This window comes from Serpula lacrymans (genome assembly GCF_000218685.1).
Source record: "Serpula lacrymans var. lacrymans S7.9 unplaced genomic scaffold SERLAscaffold_7, whole genome shotgun sequence".
NCBI classification, from domain to species: Eukaryota; Fungi; Basidiomycota; class Agaricomycetes; order Boletales; family Serpulaceae; genus Serpula; species Serpula lacrymans.
In genome coordinates, this window is record NW_006763296.1 from 1,754,778 (window position 1) to 1,769,972 (window position 15,195).

The window sequence follows — 15,195 nt, forward strand, 5'->3', positions numbered from 1 at the left end:
AAAGTGATTTAGAAAGGAGGGAAAGTAGATAGCACAACTAGGTGCAGAATCACCAAAACTAACAGGAAGGCCCACAGGTGGTGAACGGAGTGGTGCAATTGGGTACACATATTCCACTCAATGGCGCCAAAAACAACACCACAAATGATGCATCAACAGCTTCCGCTGTACAGTGCATTATACTTCATGTCTGGGATACAATCTGCACAGTAGCCAATTCTTTTGGTTTACTGTGTGAATATAAGAGTCAACCATCATATGATCCAGACTCCGCAGTAGAGGCTAATGATCTTCTAGCTACTCCTGTGCTATCAAACACTGACTCAGATGGTGCCGGTACTGAAGATCTAGGGGGTTACACCCACCCTCCACCTCCATGGCCATTTACTAGTATGTCCATCTATCGATTGATGGATTGGATGTATTCAGGTGGTCCTCAGAAATTGAAGGAAGAAATCAATTGACTCACTCGTTCTGTCCTCACAGCTGAAGATTTTAGGGTTGAAGGTTTGGTTGGTTTCGATGCGAAGCATTTGGCGACAAAGAACGAAAATTACAGCCTTCCGTACTCAAATAGCGGCACTTGGTATGAAATAACAGTCAAAATCAGTGTTCCAATGGGATCAAACTCATCTACAAAAGTGGAAAATTTCAAGGTGTCTGGATTACACTATTGTTCCCTTGTTGAGATCATCAAAGAAGTGTTCTGTGGCCCGCTCGCGAAGAAATTTCACCTCTTTCCATTCAAGCATTATTTTAAAGCCAGTGACAGAGCACCTGAGGAGCGCGTTTTTAATGAAGTGTATACTTCTGATGCATGGTTGCACGCTCATGATGCACTCCAGAAGCAGCCACCCAAGCCAGGCTGTAAATTGGAGAGGGTGATAGCAGGGTTGATGTTTTGGTCTGATAGCACACATCTCGCAAATTTCGGTACAGCCAAAGTGTATTTGTGCGGCACCAAATTCAGGTGCGTGCAATCATGTAGCCTACATTCCTTCAGTGAGCTCGTTCACACTCTTTAAGATATTCTATAACTCAATACATATGATTTTAGATTCCAGACAATATGCAAGACTTTATCCTTAAATCCGGAGATATTCAAAAAAGTCAACAGTCCAGTATCATCATGCACTGCCGGAGAAAGCTGTTTCATGCAGTCTGGCAATTATTTCTTGATGATGAATTTCTACACGCTTATAATTGTGGCATAGTCCTCAAGTGTAGTGATGGTGTGCAGCGCCGTGTGTACCCTTGCCTCTTTACATACTCGGTGGATTACCCCGAGAAGTAAGTGATAAAAAACTTTAAACTGTATGACTCACCAACTACAATTCCTACAGAGACTTAATAGCAACTATTCGTGATATGGGGAATTGTCCATGTCCTCGCTGCCTTGTCCCAAAATCAGAAATCGACAAGATAGGGCAAGTAAGAGATCTCCAATCACGCGTCGCAAAAACACGGTCATATGCCATGCACAAAATCAAGCTGGCTAGAGAAGTCATTTATTGCATTGGTCACTCCATCACTAGTTCTACAGTGGATGATATCCTTAAGAATGAATCATGGGTGCCCACCGTTGTAAGTTATGAGACAAATTCTTGCTTTTTGACACTCAATCTGATGTAACTTTACAGAATGCCTTTGTAAACAGACTCCGAGACAACTTTGACGTTTTTCCATTGTTAGTTGTCGATTTAATGCATGAGATTGAGCTGGGTGTTTGGAAATCTACATTCACTCATCTTGTTTGCATACTATATGCTTCTGTCGAAGGCAGCCGAGCTGTGGCAGACTTGGATGCAAGGTATCTTGTTTTTGTTGTCTGCTGGTTTCTCTGAGCTTACTCTCTAACTCTGTTTAGATTCAGGCAAATACCTCCTTTTGGCCAGTCAACCATTTGCCGCTTCTCAAATAACACCAGTGAAATGAAAAAGCTCGCAGCTTGCAACTTTGAGGATCTTTTGCAGGTGTGTATTTTCTTTTTGTTGTTCCCATTGTAAACAGCCCCAATTAGTGTGTGATTCCAACATTTGAGCAGCTTTTGCCATAGCCTCACAACAAAATTGTCAAGAAGCTCTTATTTCATTTCAACCAATGGCATGCACTAGCCAAGCTTCGAATGCACACCGAGTCAACAATCAAGGAACTCGAGAGCGTCACTGTTACTTTAGGAAAGGACCTACGTAAATTTTGAGATATAACTTGCACTGCATTCAGAACAAAGGAGTTACCACGCGAAATCAATTCGCGTATGCGTAGAGCTAAGGGAAGCCGGATTCAAGGTCAAGCCGAAGTTACGCAATTGCAAACAGAGAATCCACAACAAGTAAAACAACCGCTACAGAAAAAATTCAACCTATCAACATACAAAATTCATGCTTTGGGTGACTATGTGCGATCAATTAGATTGTTCGGAACAACAGATTCTTATTCTACCCAGACTGTAAGTAATTCCAGTCTGCTCACCATTCCAAACCTCCTGATTTATATGTAGGGAGAACTAGCTCACCAAGAAGTCAAGCACTTTTATATGCGTACAAATAAGAAAAACGCTATTAAACAGATGACGCAGCATGAACAGAATTCAACACACTTTGCGTACAACCGGTCCAAAATGGCGAATCCTACTGCATTTGGAGCCAAGGCCCATATTCATCAACTTGAGCACGACAAAAATGATATCATATACCAGGCTGAAATAATACCAGAGATGCACCACCATATTTCAAGTTCGAAGAAGCATCCTCTCCATATCATTTCATGGATTCACTCGTTCCCCAGCAATGAACCCGCATTCACAGTAAGTAGAGATGCTTATTGTGGTATCTATATTTATACGGCTAATTACATCACTTATGACAGAATTTCATACCAAAGCTTAGGGATCACCTGCTGACTTGCTTACTTGGTCTTTGTGAGGCAATGATAAACTATAACACAAACAAAACCTGTCTCCTTCTGCACTTGCAGGGAGTAAAGGGTTCGATGAGCTTGAGGTCAACAGACGCTAGTAAATATAGCGAGTAGAGGACTTTGAGAGGTAAGCTTCAAAGGTTTTCGTTTGAGGAGTAAAGCGGGTAAATTCAGTAATAGAAAACTAAGGAGCCATACATGAATAGGTAAGGCTTTATATAGTGAACTGTTCGTTCCTCAGACCGAAAGGAGAATATACGAAAAGTGGTCTGAGGAATCAATCAACCAATAAGAAAAAGGGAGAGTAACTATCGTACGACTTTTAACTTGATTAATCAGCAGGTGAGAGACTTGTACTAATAATAGAGGATTGTCACACGTGTTCAGGAACCGTATCCTCATAATGAGGTACGATCCCGAATAAGGCGTTATTAGTATAACCAGACTTTACTGAGGCTTGGAGCTGGTTGGCGAGATGCCTACTACCAGTCCTTACTCTGTGTGCTGGCTGGCTGGGAGCGATACCCAGTCTCTGATCTGTGATATAAAATGGTAGTGATGGTTAAGAAAGCCTGTGAGGGCTATGAGAAGTAAAACGGCAAAGGATACCTCTAGCCCTAGAGCCAGAGGTGTAACGGGAAAAGCGTTCGAGAACCAAGACATAGCGAAGATAAGAAAATAATGAAATGGTCCTTACAAGTTCCATCTCCTGCAATTCCACGACCACCACCAACTGTTACGATAAAACAATTTTCGGACCTTCCCGTTATCTTTATTTCTCCGCTTTAACCTGGTAATTTAGCTTTCACACATGGTGCCACGCGGCACTTCCCCTTTTGTCCAAACTCCTCTTTCTCGTGCCGTGTTGCCTTTCTTCTTAATATAGACACAACTCTCTCACATAGTGGAGCTGGCCATGCGGGCTAGGCCCCATGACATCATCAGCCACTGTCTCTATCAACTGTATAGTACACATGTACAAATAACCCTGTAGTAGTATATATACCCCAATAGATCCAGGAGACTGCTCAGCGAGTCCTCCTGTTGTTAACCAACAAACTCTCTGCAGCCTAAGGGGTAACCACTCCCTCATCATCTTCCTTATAGTGTATTTCTGTGTGCGCCAGAGTAACTAACTCTTGGTTGTTACACCAACATCCAGGAGCCAGCTAGCAAAGGCTTCACTTTCTGGAGTACGGTCCAGGCACATATTCTGTGTGAGATAGCAGATATGGATATTTGTCCACAGTTGTGACCTTCTAAGAAAGGCAGAAATAATGCATTGCCTTGACCCTCTTGGAACAACAGGTGTTGTTTGGTGGAAGTCCCCTCCAAAGACCATTATAATGCCTCCAAATGGAAGTTGATTATCCAAAATGTCCCGCAATGCAGATCTAATGCTTTAATCCCATGACAGTGTTGCATTGGCGCTTCATCCCAGACAATAACTCCGGTATGTCTCAATACCTCATGGAGGTCAGAGTTTTTTGGAATCCTGCATGTGGATGTTTCATGTACAGGAATAGGCATTCAATCTCAGAGGATGCTACACATAGAGCAACATTATGATTATCTCTTGCTCAAGCAGCAGTGGCAACTGTATTACAGAGATATGTTTTTCCCTTACCCTTACCTTCAGCACTGTGAATAAAGCAAGTAATTCCCCAATTATGATAGATTGACTGTATGATGGTATCAAAAGCATTCCGTTGCTCTTGACTGAGCTACTCCATACTATCTTTAGAGTAATAATAATACAGTAAAGTGATCAAATTTTATTTAGTCAGAAGTCAGTGAACTTTGTGCTGTCTGTCCTTATAACCGTGAGAATTTTCAATGTGGCTGCAATTTTCACTGCACTCGTTACTACTGCACTACCTTCCCTCTGCTAACCGAAAACCACGCGAGCGAAACTAAGCGAAAAAACGTGCTCCCACGTGTGCCGCTCGCGACTTTTGGGACCACCGTCCCCTTCGTCATAGATTATAGATCGTGCGGTACAAGCGTTGTTAGTTCCTTGTCTGTACACGTTCTCAAGGTCTTTTTGTTATTGAACATCTTGTCTTCAGTAGATCCAGCTATATCAAAGTACGAAGTACGACCAGCATCGAACCCGAAACATTGAAAGTACATACTACTACAACCACAAAATCACAACATTTACAACATCACGATGAAGATAAAGCAGCTCGAAGAGGAACCTGATGTCGGTGAGGGTGAGGTGCGCAAGACAAGTTTTCTCCAACTAGGATACCCACTTATGCCATGTTTCCTCAACGAAACTACACTATTAGGAGCCTTCTTTGACACACCGCGATGATGATGCCAGCAGTGATGTATGGGAGGACATCAAAGACCCTCTTTCATCCTCTGAGCGAGGTCCACCCAGTGCCGCAAGTTCTTTACGCTCTAATCCCAGTCGTAGAAGGAGGCCAGGAGCCAAGACAGTCTTCGTTGCAGATACATCTCGGCGAGCACGTCCCATTCAACCCACTAGAAACAAAAAGGTCAAAGAGCCTATTGTTGAACAAGAACAGCTGAATGAAGCGCTGGCAGCTGGAGCCAAATGTACTATGTATTACGTGCGTGATGTTATAGGAACTGCCATTAGGCTTTTGCGAAGACCCCTATCTTGGATACTGTTCCTCTATTTACTCGGTTTGCTCTTCTCTCGTCTCTCGAACACTCTGCGAAACGCGTTTTCACCTCTGTGCATACTACCTGGGATGTCCTCGACTGCTCTCTGTAGGCCGATGGACTACCCTGATGGACATTCAAATGCACGGTGGGCGGACTTCCCTCAAATGATGAACGTGCAGAGCTCGACTTTTGAGCAACTGTTGGATGAGTCTGCCGGTGGATCTGCTTTATCCCTAGAAGTGAAAAAGGCTGAATTGGCGACTGTGGATCTGGCTACCGCAGTTCGCTACAGTGACTTGAAATGCCACGACATACTAGCAGATTCGTTATCGGCATTCGTACAGAATGCAAAGAGGACAGCTCGTGGTCTCACAAGACTGAACTCTAAAGTTGGTGGTGCCGTAGATGAGTACGTTATCTATCAGGCTACCCTTGAATATTGGCTTACGTGGAGCATAACTTTCAACCAGCATAATGGCTATCAATGGCTATGCGTTACGCACGATCCAAGATACACAAGCTAATGCTCCATCACCATACTCTCTCAGAGCACTTATTCCTATTCGCTTTGGTCCAGGGACACAGGAGGTTATCTTAGAAGTATTTACCGATGCGATGGAGACTCTCTCTCGCACTATCGCCCGCCTTATCGTTGAAGCCGAAGTCTCCTTGATCCATCTCAACGAGCTTCAAGAGAGCCTGCACACGATACATGAGATTGTCTCACGGGAAGATGCTTCAATAACCGCCGCGCAGTCCGATCTTCTCGCTGAGCTATGGACGAGGCTTGGGGGGAATAGGCGGGCATTGCGGGGGATGGACGATCGTCTGTCGCTACTGAAGGACTTAGGAAGCTACCGCCAGAAAGCGCTGGCACATGTTGTGGCTGCGCTGCAGACTCTTCATTCGATGAGTGAGGACATGGAGGATTTACGAGAGAGGGTGGCCGCTCCGGAGATCGTTGGGGGCCGAATTCCGCTTGACGTACATATCGGAAGCATCCAGAGTGGGTTGGAGCGCTTGAGGGAAGGGAGAATCAAAGCAAAGGAAAGAGAAGAGAAAACCGTGAGGAGAGTACTTGGTATCGGTTCCGATTGAGTTTTGAGAAACAAGAAGTATTTATAGGCGTGAGTGCTACATCACTTTTAACACACGAATGTCTCTACAACTTGCTATGCGTAAATTCCATCTTTGGTTTATCTGTCATCTACGCTCAGGACCCGTGTTATGGCATTTCCATGAATGAAAGTGCGATTCCCTGGGGTGCAAGCTGTCACTTGCCATGCTCACCAATCTTTCGTTCCGGAGCCAGCGGGACAGTGCTAGTGCTACTCACGCCAATGTCACAGGCCTCATTGCTATTTTTCGCACCAAACAAGCTTTGTAAAAGGTGAAGGATCATATGCTGACCTGCGCAGCAAAATGAGGGTGGACTTTGATTGCGTCACAACGGAGGACTATTTCGTGTGGAGTGGATCGTTCCCTTCGAGACAGCATTGCAGCAACCGTCAAACGATACGGTTCGGTTCGGGGCTAGGTCCCTTGGTCTGGGGTAAGTGAACGGTTACTTTTGATGATACAATACTTTATCTTTGCAATTGCAGCATCCCATCAAAGTCAGCGGTGCCGCGTTTTAGTACGCTCAGCGTAAGCGTTATAAATATGAGTTCAGGAGAGGTCTCAGGAACTTTGCATTTCGAACTCCATACAGCGCCGACGCCGTTAAATGTAAATTGAAGGGACATCAAAACGTCAGGAGGGCTGCAGAGGGCTAGAATAAACCCGACATTACTCCCGATTTTATGTAGTCACGGTGTAAAGTGTTGCCAATCAGGATGATCGTTAGAAAAAATGAGAGGGGCTGGCAGAAATGGGATTCGGGGTGGTCGCTGTGCGAGGAAGAGATTGGAAATGTACAACAGAATGGTAGCGTGACCCTTGCGGTCGAAAAATCAAAGATAGGGTCGCCATTTGATATCTGTGCGGTGTAAAAATTATCTGAGATATGGGGTGTAGATACAAAGTGGAAGTTTGTGAAGAGAGCAGACGATGTTCTACATTGTAGTGTTGTTCAAGCGAATAAGTACTATGAGTATCAGTGCTGCAACAATAGCTTGGACTGAGTTCACGGTGGCGTGGGGTTGGCTCGGTTTGGTTCAGAGTGGCATCTTATTGTTCCTGGATATAAGGAGTAGCACATGGACTCGGTAATCAACAATTAGCGCTACAATTACAGGCAATGCTATTAGATATCCTTAACAAAAGCATACTCAGCCCCTCTGCATGTTTCTCTTTCCCCCCATCTAGCTCTGATTCGTTCTATACTTATTTCTTATCCCTCACTTTTCCAACACAGGTTCACTGGCGCCGGTGCATTGGCCATCACCGTCACGGTACACAGCACCCCAGTCTCATCCGGTACACAACCCGATAGCAATCTACACTTGTCCATGTGCTTATGTTTTTCCATTTTAGTGGTCCTTCTCTCCAGTCTATCGTCGTTCATCGTGGACGAGGCTCGAATTTAAAGCCAAACACCAGTGTGTACCCCGTGCGGAGCTAGCGTCTTGGTCTTGTCTCACCTCGACTCTAACACGTTTAACAAAACGTAAGACAAGTATGTCGCTTCTTCGTCTCTCGTCTCTTCGTACTTATCTTCTTATCGTTGTGCTACCAGTAACTCCCTCAGAACACGACGAGACTCCTCATAACGTCGCGAGTGTTCACGCGCGATGGAATTCCCAGTGAGCTCTCCTATACTTACTATGTGAACAGCTCTCACTGACTCTGAATTCGCACCTTAGACTGGCCCAGGTGCTCTTGGTGGCCCAATTTCTCCAGATGTGAGCCTTATCCACTGTACCACTATATCGTGGACACATCATAACATAATTGTTGTTGCAGGCTTGGAAAAGAGCCGTCTATCGCAGCCCTCCTCGTGTTTTTAATGTTGAGGTATTAACGCCAGAAAAACAAGGTACAATATACCCCCATTCGTCGTTTCCCCGCTCTTACAGTTTCCATAGGTGGTAGCTATAGCTATGGTTTCAGAATATGCCCTATCAAAGAGGATAATGTCTCGCTCTCTTCGTCCGCTGGTTCTACCTCATCAAAGGGTTCTCATATCGAGTACGAAATTTGGAGGCGTTGGGAAGACTGTTTGTGGTTCCAAGAAACGCTAGAGTGCGAATATGCGCGCACTTCGCGTGAAAAACGCACCCGTCTAGCTGCGGGCAAAGGCGTTAAAAAGGACGGCGTTTATATACAAAGCGACCAAGCAGCGTCATTCGAATCGTTACCTCCAGGTCCAGATCCAAACTCCATAGCACTGGACATCCATGACTGCATCCCGAAGCTTACGAAGAAGGGTACACTTTTCCGGGCCAGTCAAGCCACCATTGAACAGCGGCATAGAGAACTTCAGGCCATGGTCAATGTGATATTTCAAGAAGACGTGCCAATGTTAATCAAGGAACTAAGAACGACGCGCACGTTCACTGATTTCTTTGGCTTTTGGAGAAGAGATCACGATCTGGCTATGAAGAGACAAAAAGGCACCCGCGAGAAACCACGCAATTCTGTGTCAAGCAGCGTATTCTCTTCGTATTTCGCAGCATCGTCTCCTGCTCTGTCGGATGTTCCACCAGTGCCGCGCATTCCTACCTCTCCGTTAGCTGACAACCGCGCATCTGTTAATTCAGACTCTTCCTCATCTGAAATGTCTTCGTCGAAAGGCTCGCGCTCCAATTCATCGACTTCGTTATTGACACCCCCTCATCAATCAACTCGGCAGCCAGTCATTGTTCCGCAGGACGTCCCCCTCATGTTCGGATACAATCCACAGTTCTCTGATCTTCATAACAATGACAGACCGACATCCATGCTGGAATCTCTCCCAGAGGATCGTGAGCTTTTGTCTCCCGGCGCAAAAGCTTCAGGGCAAGAAGAGGATGCAAACCGACCTCCCCTGAGGAGACGGAAGAGTTCCGCCGCAAGCGAAATTAACCGGAACTGCCGTATCTTCATAACTGGCCCGAACAACTTGAACGAAACGGACGAGCTTTTAGCCTTAAGTAGTAAGTCCTCTTTTTTTGCAATTGTTCCAGTACATGTACTTACGGCTTTGACAGCTGCGAACCAACCTGTAAGGCACTCTTGGCAGACCACGTCTTCCGCTTCGTCGATACGTCCCTCCGTTTATTTTGCAGACCTTGATGTAGACCTGGCATTACCAAGTCCGTCAGCCCCAGAATTCAAGCACCGACCGAGGGCGTCGATGGCGAGCATGGCGTCCTTCATGACAGATAACTCAGCAGATGCCGTTCTTCCACGTTCCCAGTTTGCAGACCTCCGACGCTCGCTATCCTCAGGGTCTCGTCGCCCCCACCCCGACTCGCTCACCAAGGACGAGCAGTGGGACGAGGACGAGCGATGGAACGAGGACGTTCTCGATGCTTACTTTTATGGCATGGCTTTCGACCAAGCGCGAGCTTCGAGGCCTGAGACCATCGCGATATCGACAGATTCCATACGTCCGCACTCCCCTGCACGCTCTGAGACTCCCATCGGCGAACCGTCATCTTCCACTGCGACATCCAGCTCTGAACACTTCTCCAATCCCGACAACGGCTACGCGTTCTCCCCGAAACGTTCTTCCATCGCCACGTCTATCTCGAGCGATTCTGCGACATCCTACCAGGACGGGACGATCTCGATCAAGGCGATGCACAATAACAGTATTATAGTGTTGCGTACTCCCCGTACTTTGTCTTTTGATGAAGTACGCCAGAAAATCTACGCTAAATTTGTGGGTCAGGAAGGAGCCCCTCTATCTGAATCCTTCGCGGTAGCGCATTTAGTGACGCCTGATAAACCAAAGGCTGTAGCGGGACGCACCCGATCAAACTCCTTGTCTGCTATCGGGAGCGCAGATCAGGCTCAGCTCGATTTCATATCTTCACAGGAAGAATGGGACCAAGTCGTGGCTTCCAACATCAAGAACAAAATATTACTTCGCGTTATAGGCACCAAAGGCTCATAGGAGGCTCGTGCACGAACTGTTTTAACATTATTGCTTTCGTTCCTTTCATCAATTTTTTTTTCGGTTTCATTCTACATTACTGTACGACGCTCTTTATCTTCGTATTCGAGTTGGTGCTGTATGCTTTAGCGTTGTCACTGATGTTGCGATATGTATTGTCGTGTGTTCTTGTAGATTTATTCGTTCTTGGTCTTCACCTGCCCATCTTGCCTTGTATTAGATAGCATTCAATATAACCATCATGACTATACACTGGTACTCTGATTGGGTGTAAGCCAGTTGGATACGCAGAATGACAAAGATAACGGCTATGCATTCACATTTATCCGAGGTGAAGCTGACTCGATAGGTATTTTTGAGGCACCCGCGGGAGGTGCCCCTATTGGTAAAGGTGTATACGACCAATCTGGTATCACGTTCTTCAGTGTGGGCTCTTCTGCTGCAGAAGCTGCAGCATCATCGTCATCATTACCACGATTTGCCTCAGCCTCATCCCATTTCTCTCGTGCCACCTCAACACCCCCCGTCTTGAGCGACCTGGGAAAACATCACACCATATCAGTCATTGATTATCAAGTCAAACATAAACATCTATGTGAACTCACCCAGCTAACGAACCTCCCACCCACGCTAAAGTGGCCGGAGAGAATGAAGGAGCTTTTCCCGCGTTTGCTACGGCTCGAGAAGAAGTGGCTGGAGGCGGTGCGGGATTGTTTAAGATAGCAAAATGGGAAGTGAGTGGTCGAAGGGGAGCATATCGGTCATAAGGGGGTGGAGCTGGTTTGTCCGGGCGGACTGGCTGCCTAGTCGATCCGGGCGGAGGCTCAATGGCCCGTAAAAGCTCAGCATGTAGCCTTGGAATGAAACCGGGCAGCATCGGTGTACCGCCCACGATGAGAATAGAGCATGCCATTGTCTTTCTAAGATCTACCGGAACCTATTGTTTGTATCATCGAAGTGATCAGTGGGAGATTCAATGATTAAACGGGAACGTGACAAACTTTAAGAAGAGCCTCCAAGATAACTTCAGCGACGCTACTTTCGTCGACGTCACCACCTTCAAACAGCACTTCGGCTGCGCGTTCACGGATCCAGCCGGGTATTATAAGTGTTCCTCGGACAGTGCCTGCCTGTTGCGAGATCGGCGGTACGACTCGCATGTGTATATCTGTCGCTGTAGAATGTCGCGTATACATACTAGCCAGAGCTTGCAAGTAATTCTGCCCGCGACCTGTGTCTGCACTAGAGAGCTGAGAATGCGAAACAATCGAAAATTCTGAGGATGCAGCTTGCGAAGAGATGTTACTTTCAGGTCCAACTGATCCACGGGAAAACTCTGATTCAGACATCGTGGTATCGCTTGGTGGGACGTCCAGCTCGATCATATAGTCATCGCCTGATGGCGATGATACTCGCATATCGTTGTCGCTGTCGAGAGCCTGGCTCACAAAGCAACACCTGGTTTTGATTTCCTCCACGACCGCATCAGTTAAAACTTCTTGAGGTACACGAGTAGCACGATTAGCAGCGGGTATATTGGCAGCAGCGCTAAGTGAGGTGGGTGGGAGATACGTGCCAAAGAGAAGTAAGAGCGAGCGTAGGTGAGATGTTAGGCGATCTCCTGCCAAAGGAGTTGTACGAATTTGAGGGAAAAGTGGTCTCGATGCGAAAATCTATTGTCGCGGATTGCGTTGGACTAGAAGTGAGAAAAATAAAAAATATATAGCTTACTGGTAGTGCAGTAGACTCCAGATGCCCACAATCTAGGACGAGTCCTGTTATTCTCCCAACAGCTAGTAGAGATAAAAGGGGATTTGAAGCGAATGATATTGATGGCACCTTTGAGAGGGCAATTAAAGTTGATAATCAAATACAAAGCAAGCTGAACATACTTGCAAATTGTTGAAGAGTATTCGTGCGATCATATGTTTGATGTAAATTGGTAGAAATGGGTGTTCTACCAGAATAACTTTACGCGATTTGGGGTCTGTCAATAGTGAGCTTGCGTGAAACCTGTAAATTTCGGCTGTGGACAAAAGTGCAAGAGACTTACTGATGGAACACCGACCGCAAACATCTCTCTAGATTTATTGCTAGCATATTTTCCCGTTCAGCTCTTTCTATCGGGTCTGTGGCACGGCTGAGATCCCAGAGAGAGGTAGAAGTGTTTGGTTCGCCATAGAATACATCTCTCGGTTTACCTTCGCCACTAAAGCCAACTTTCCATATACGAGATCCTGGATCGATAACGACACGATCCTCTGTACCATAAAGTGAATGTCTCCGTGTTGTTGTGTAATGGGGAGAAGCCTGTAGAACATGCGAGCCGGCTACTCGAGTGGTTGTGGGCGTTGCATAAGGCGTCGATGAGCTGGCGGATGCCTTTCCCCTTGGTGTTGTCATAATAGAGGACATTCATGCAATGCAGATGCGAAAGGAACGTTAACCAGAGCTTGATTGAATTCAAGACTTCCACTGGCGTAGCTTTGAGCAAAAGATAAAAGGGACCAAATGCAGACTGATTTCGTGCTCACGTGACATTCGCGTCACGACTTTTCAGCTGTGACAGTGATACACTTCAGATTTCGTAACTATAACCAGCTAACTCAACCTCTGTAAATGCTACATTCTCCGCCGTTTGTATGTATCTGGACCACTCGGAGCCTTGTGCTTTTCGCAACCATTGTCTGCGCCATCTTCAAAGCAGCACGTCCACTGGAATCTCTGGGGATCCCGTCCAACCTGAGTGTCTTTCTTCAAATATAGTATCCCTTTGGAACGCTTGGGCATATATCCAGTTACAGTTCTTGCATGTCTCAAAACGAGACAGCACTTCGCACACTTCAGTACGCTTCTCCACGACAAGCTCACACATCAATGCTTCCTCAACAACTTTATTCTTGTCTACCCAAGTTGCCAGAATCTCCCGTAGCCTGGCTCCAGAGACGCTAGCAATGGCTTTGCACAACTTTTTTCTTGAAATTCATTGAGAGGGGCTATCTCCCACCCCTCAATGTCTTCCGTATCAGGTTCCGAGTCGCTGTCTGTCGCGCACAATATCGAGCTGCCGAATGCAATGAGAACCAAATCTGCCAGGACCTCCCGTAGCTTGATTTCTGAGACGCTAGCAATGAGTGAGAGTAATTTTTTTCGCGATTTTTTATTGACAGTGGCTGGCTGCCAACCTTCATCGTCTGAATCTTTAGAATCGAATTCAGATCCTGGCGAGCACACTATTTCTTTGCCTTTGCTGGTTTCCATGAGACTCTTAGGCTCTGTGGTGTTTATGTGGTGTGGTACAGGTTACATAGTGTTCAGAACCTCTATGTTCTCATACACCACGGGCATGAAAGGGTTCCAGCCAAGCCGGGAGAGGTATGATTCGTATACAAACAGCATAATTTCAGCCACCTGGCTGGGATACTTCCAATATTATAAATATACACTTTGTGATAGATGAACTAAAATTTTACCAATATTTTGTGAAATAGCTGTGATGGTTCATGCCCAGTTCAGGCTGACATGTTGCTGGTTCTTTATAAACTAGGTTTGTATTGGCTGAGCTGCTGACTTTTCAAAGAACTAGCAATGTGTCAGGCACGAACCATCCCAGCTATTTCTCAAAACATTGGTAAAATTTTAGTTAATCTATCACAAAGTATATATCCCCGAATCTTCCGAAAGGAAGGGAGGGCCTCTGTCGCGTCAATTCGTCCTGCTGTCTATGTTCCAATGTGCAAAAAGTAAACAATGCCAAATAATATGCAGGGATGCAGGGACCAGTTTCTTTCATTTTGCTGGGAAATTTTGTATAGTTTATTATCTCACATAACGTAAAATAAAAAGTTGTTCTTTCAATCTTTCATTCTTTCATTTGTTCATTCATACTCATCTTTGCCTTTCTATTCATCAACCTCAACTTCATCCCTTGTCCCCCTCCCATCCCGTGCCTACTACATATTCGGCTGGCAGATGTTCCTCGAGAAGTCGCCTTGTCGTGTTCCACGTGTTCTCGACGAGGCGCATTGCCCTCCTGAGCTTGTGCCTCACAATATAAATGATTATCCTCATTATCATGATGCTATATATTATCCTGAATACCATTCAAAAATTTTTATGATGTCTGATGATGTCTGTTCGTGGCTTGAAAAGCTGTCTCTGTTCATCAAACCACCTGCCTTCGCTGTCCAGCTGAAATTAATGGCAAATTATCCCTATCTGTTCATTTTTTGGTGGACGCAAATGCTTTCATTGCCGGTCACAAAACAACAGGTCAGAGTGCAGTTGTTGCAATTTCTGAGGTTGTGTCTTCTAAGTACGTGCATTGTACAATTGTCTCGCGGCGACGGCATTACCATTGTCTTGTCGTTGCCAAATATATATACAGTCCATTCAAGTTGGTGATTGAAATTTTTGATTTATCATATATTTGACTCCCTAAAGCAAGTCGGGGACTGGCGCAAAAGCTCCGCTACAATTTATAATATTGGAAGTATCCCAGCCAGGTGGCTGAAATTATGTTGTTTGTGTACGAATCATACCTCTCCCGGCTTGGCTGGAACCCTTTCATGCCCGTGGTGCATAGTCAACAATAT

General features: G+C 45.7%; 7 protein-coding genes across 7 annotated transcripts; 5 read left to right on the forward strand and 2 right to left on the reverse strand.

Moving 5' to 3' along the window:
• Positions 1–617: 617 nt before the first annotated feature.
• On the forward strand, positions 618–1,935 carry SERLADRAFT_370017 (uncharacterized protein; the record flags this gene model as incomplete). The annotated part of the gene is made up of 6 exons (XM_007318731.1): positions 618–944; positions 1,118–1,290; positions 1,344–1,584; positions 1,641–1,772; positions 1,798–1,810; positions 1,868–1,935. The coding sequence occupies 6 exons, from the start codon at positions 618–620 to the stop codon at positions 1,933–1,935; spliced, it is 954 nt and encodes a 317-aa protein (XP_007318793.1).
• Positions 1,936–4,903: 2,968 nt separating this feature from the next.
• Positions 4,904–6,685, forward strand: SERLADRAFT_468573 (uncharacterized protein; the record flags this gene model as incomplete). The annotated part of the gene is given in 4 exon segments (XM_007318732.1): positions 4,904–5,140; positions 5,214–5,353; positions 5,369–5,968; positions 6,030–6,685. The coding sequence occupies 4 exon segments, from the start codon at positions 5,093–5,095 to the stop codon at positions 6,655–6,657; spliced, it is 1,416 nt and encodes a 471-aa protein (XP_007318794.1).
• Positions 6,686–7,257: 572 nt separating this feature from the next.
• SERLADRAFT_468578 (uncharacterized protein) lies at positions 7,258–7,640 on the forward strand (the record flags this gene model as incomplete). Its single annotated transcript, XM_007318733.1, has 1 exon — positions 7,258–7,640. One exon carries the CDS (start codon positions 7,395–7,397, stop codon positions 7,548–7,550), a length of 156 nt encoding a protein of 51 aa, XP_007318795.1.
• Positions 7,641–8,291: 651 nt separating this feature from the next.
• SERLADRAFT_468580 (uncharacterized protein) lies at positions 8,292–9,335 on the forward strand (the record flags this gene model as incomplete). The annotated part of the gene is made up of 4 exons (XM_007318734.1): positions 8,292–8,303; positions 8,364–8,402; positions 8,464–8,536; positions 8,586–9,335. Coding segments are annotated over 4 exons (873 nt in total), but the record flags the coding sequence as incomplete, so codon positions are not given.
• Positions 9,336–9,566: 231 nt separating this feature from the next.
• On the forward strand, positions 9,567–10,856 carry SERLADRAFT_449526 (uncharacterized protein; the record flags this gene model as incomplete). The annotated part of the gene is made up of 2 exons (XM_007318735.1): positions 9,567–9,635; positions 9,690–10,856. One exon carries the CDS (start codon positions 9,836–9,838, stop codon positions 10,598–10,600), a length of 765 nt encoding a protein of 254 aa, XP_007318797.1.
• A 41-nt stretch (positions 10,857–10,897) lies between these two features.
• SERLADRAFT_449527 (uncharacterized protein) lies at positions 10,898–13,015 on the reverse strand (the record flags this gene model as incomplete). The annotated part of the gene is made up of 6 exons (XM_007318736.1): positions 10,898–11,137; positions 11,206–11,537; positions 11,602–12,273; positions 12,332–12,439; positions 12,493–12,601; positions 12,654–13,015. 6 exons carry the CDS (start codon positions 13,013–13,015, stop codon positions 10,909–10,911), a joined length of 1,812 nt encoding a protein of 603 aa, XP_007318798.1.
• A 283-nt stretch (positions 13,016–13,298) lies between these two features.
• SERLADRAFT_438382 (uncharacterized protein) lies at positions 13,299–13,861 on the reverse strand (the record flags this gene model as incomplete). The annotated part of the gene is made up of 2 exons (XM_007318737.1): positions 13,299–13,548; positions 13,608–13,861. 2 exons carry the CDS (start codon positions 13,859–13,861, stop codon positions 13,299–13,301), a joined length of 504 nt encoding a protein of 167 aa, XP_007318799.1.
• Positions 13,862–15,195: the final 1,334 nt, after the last annotated feature.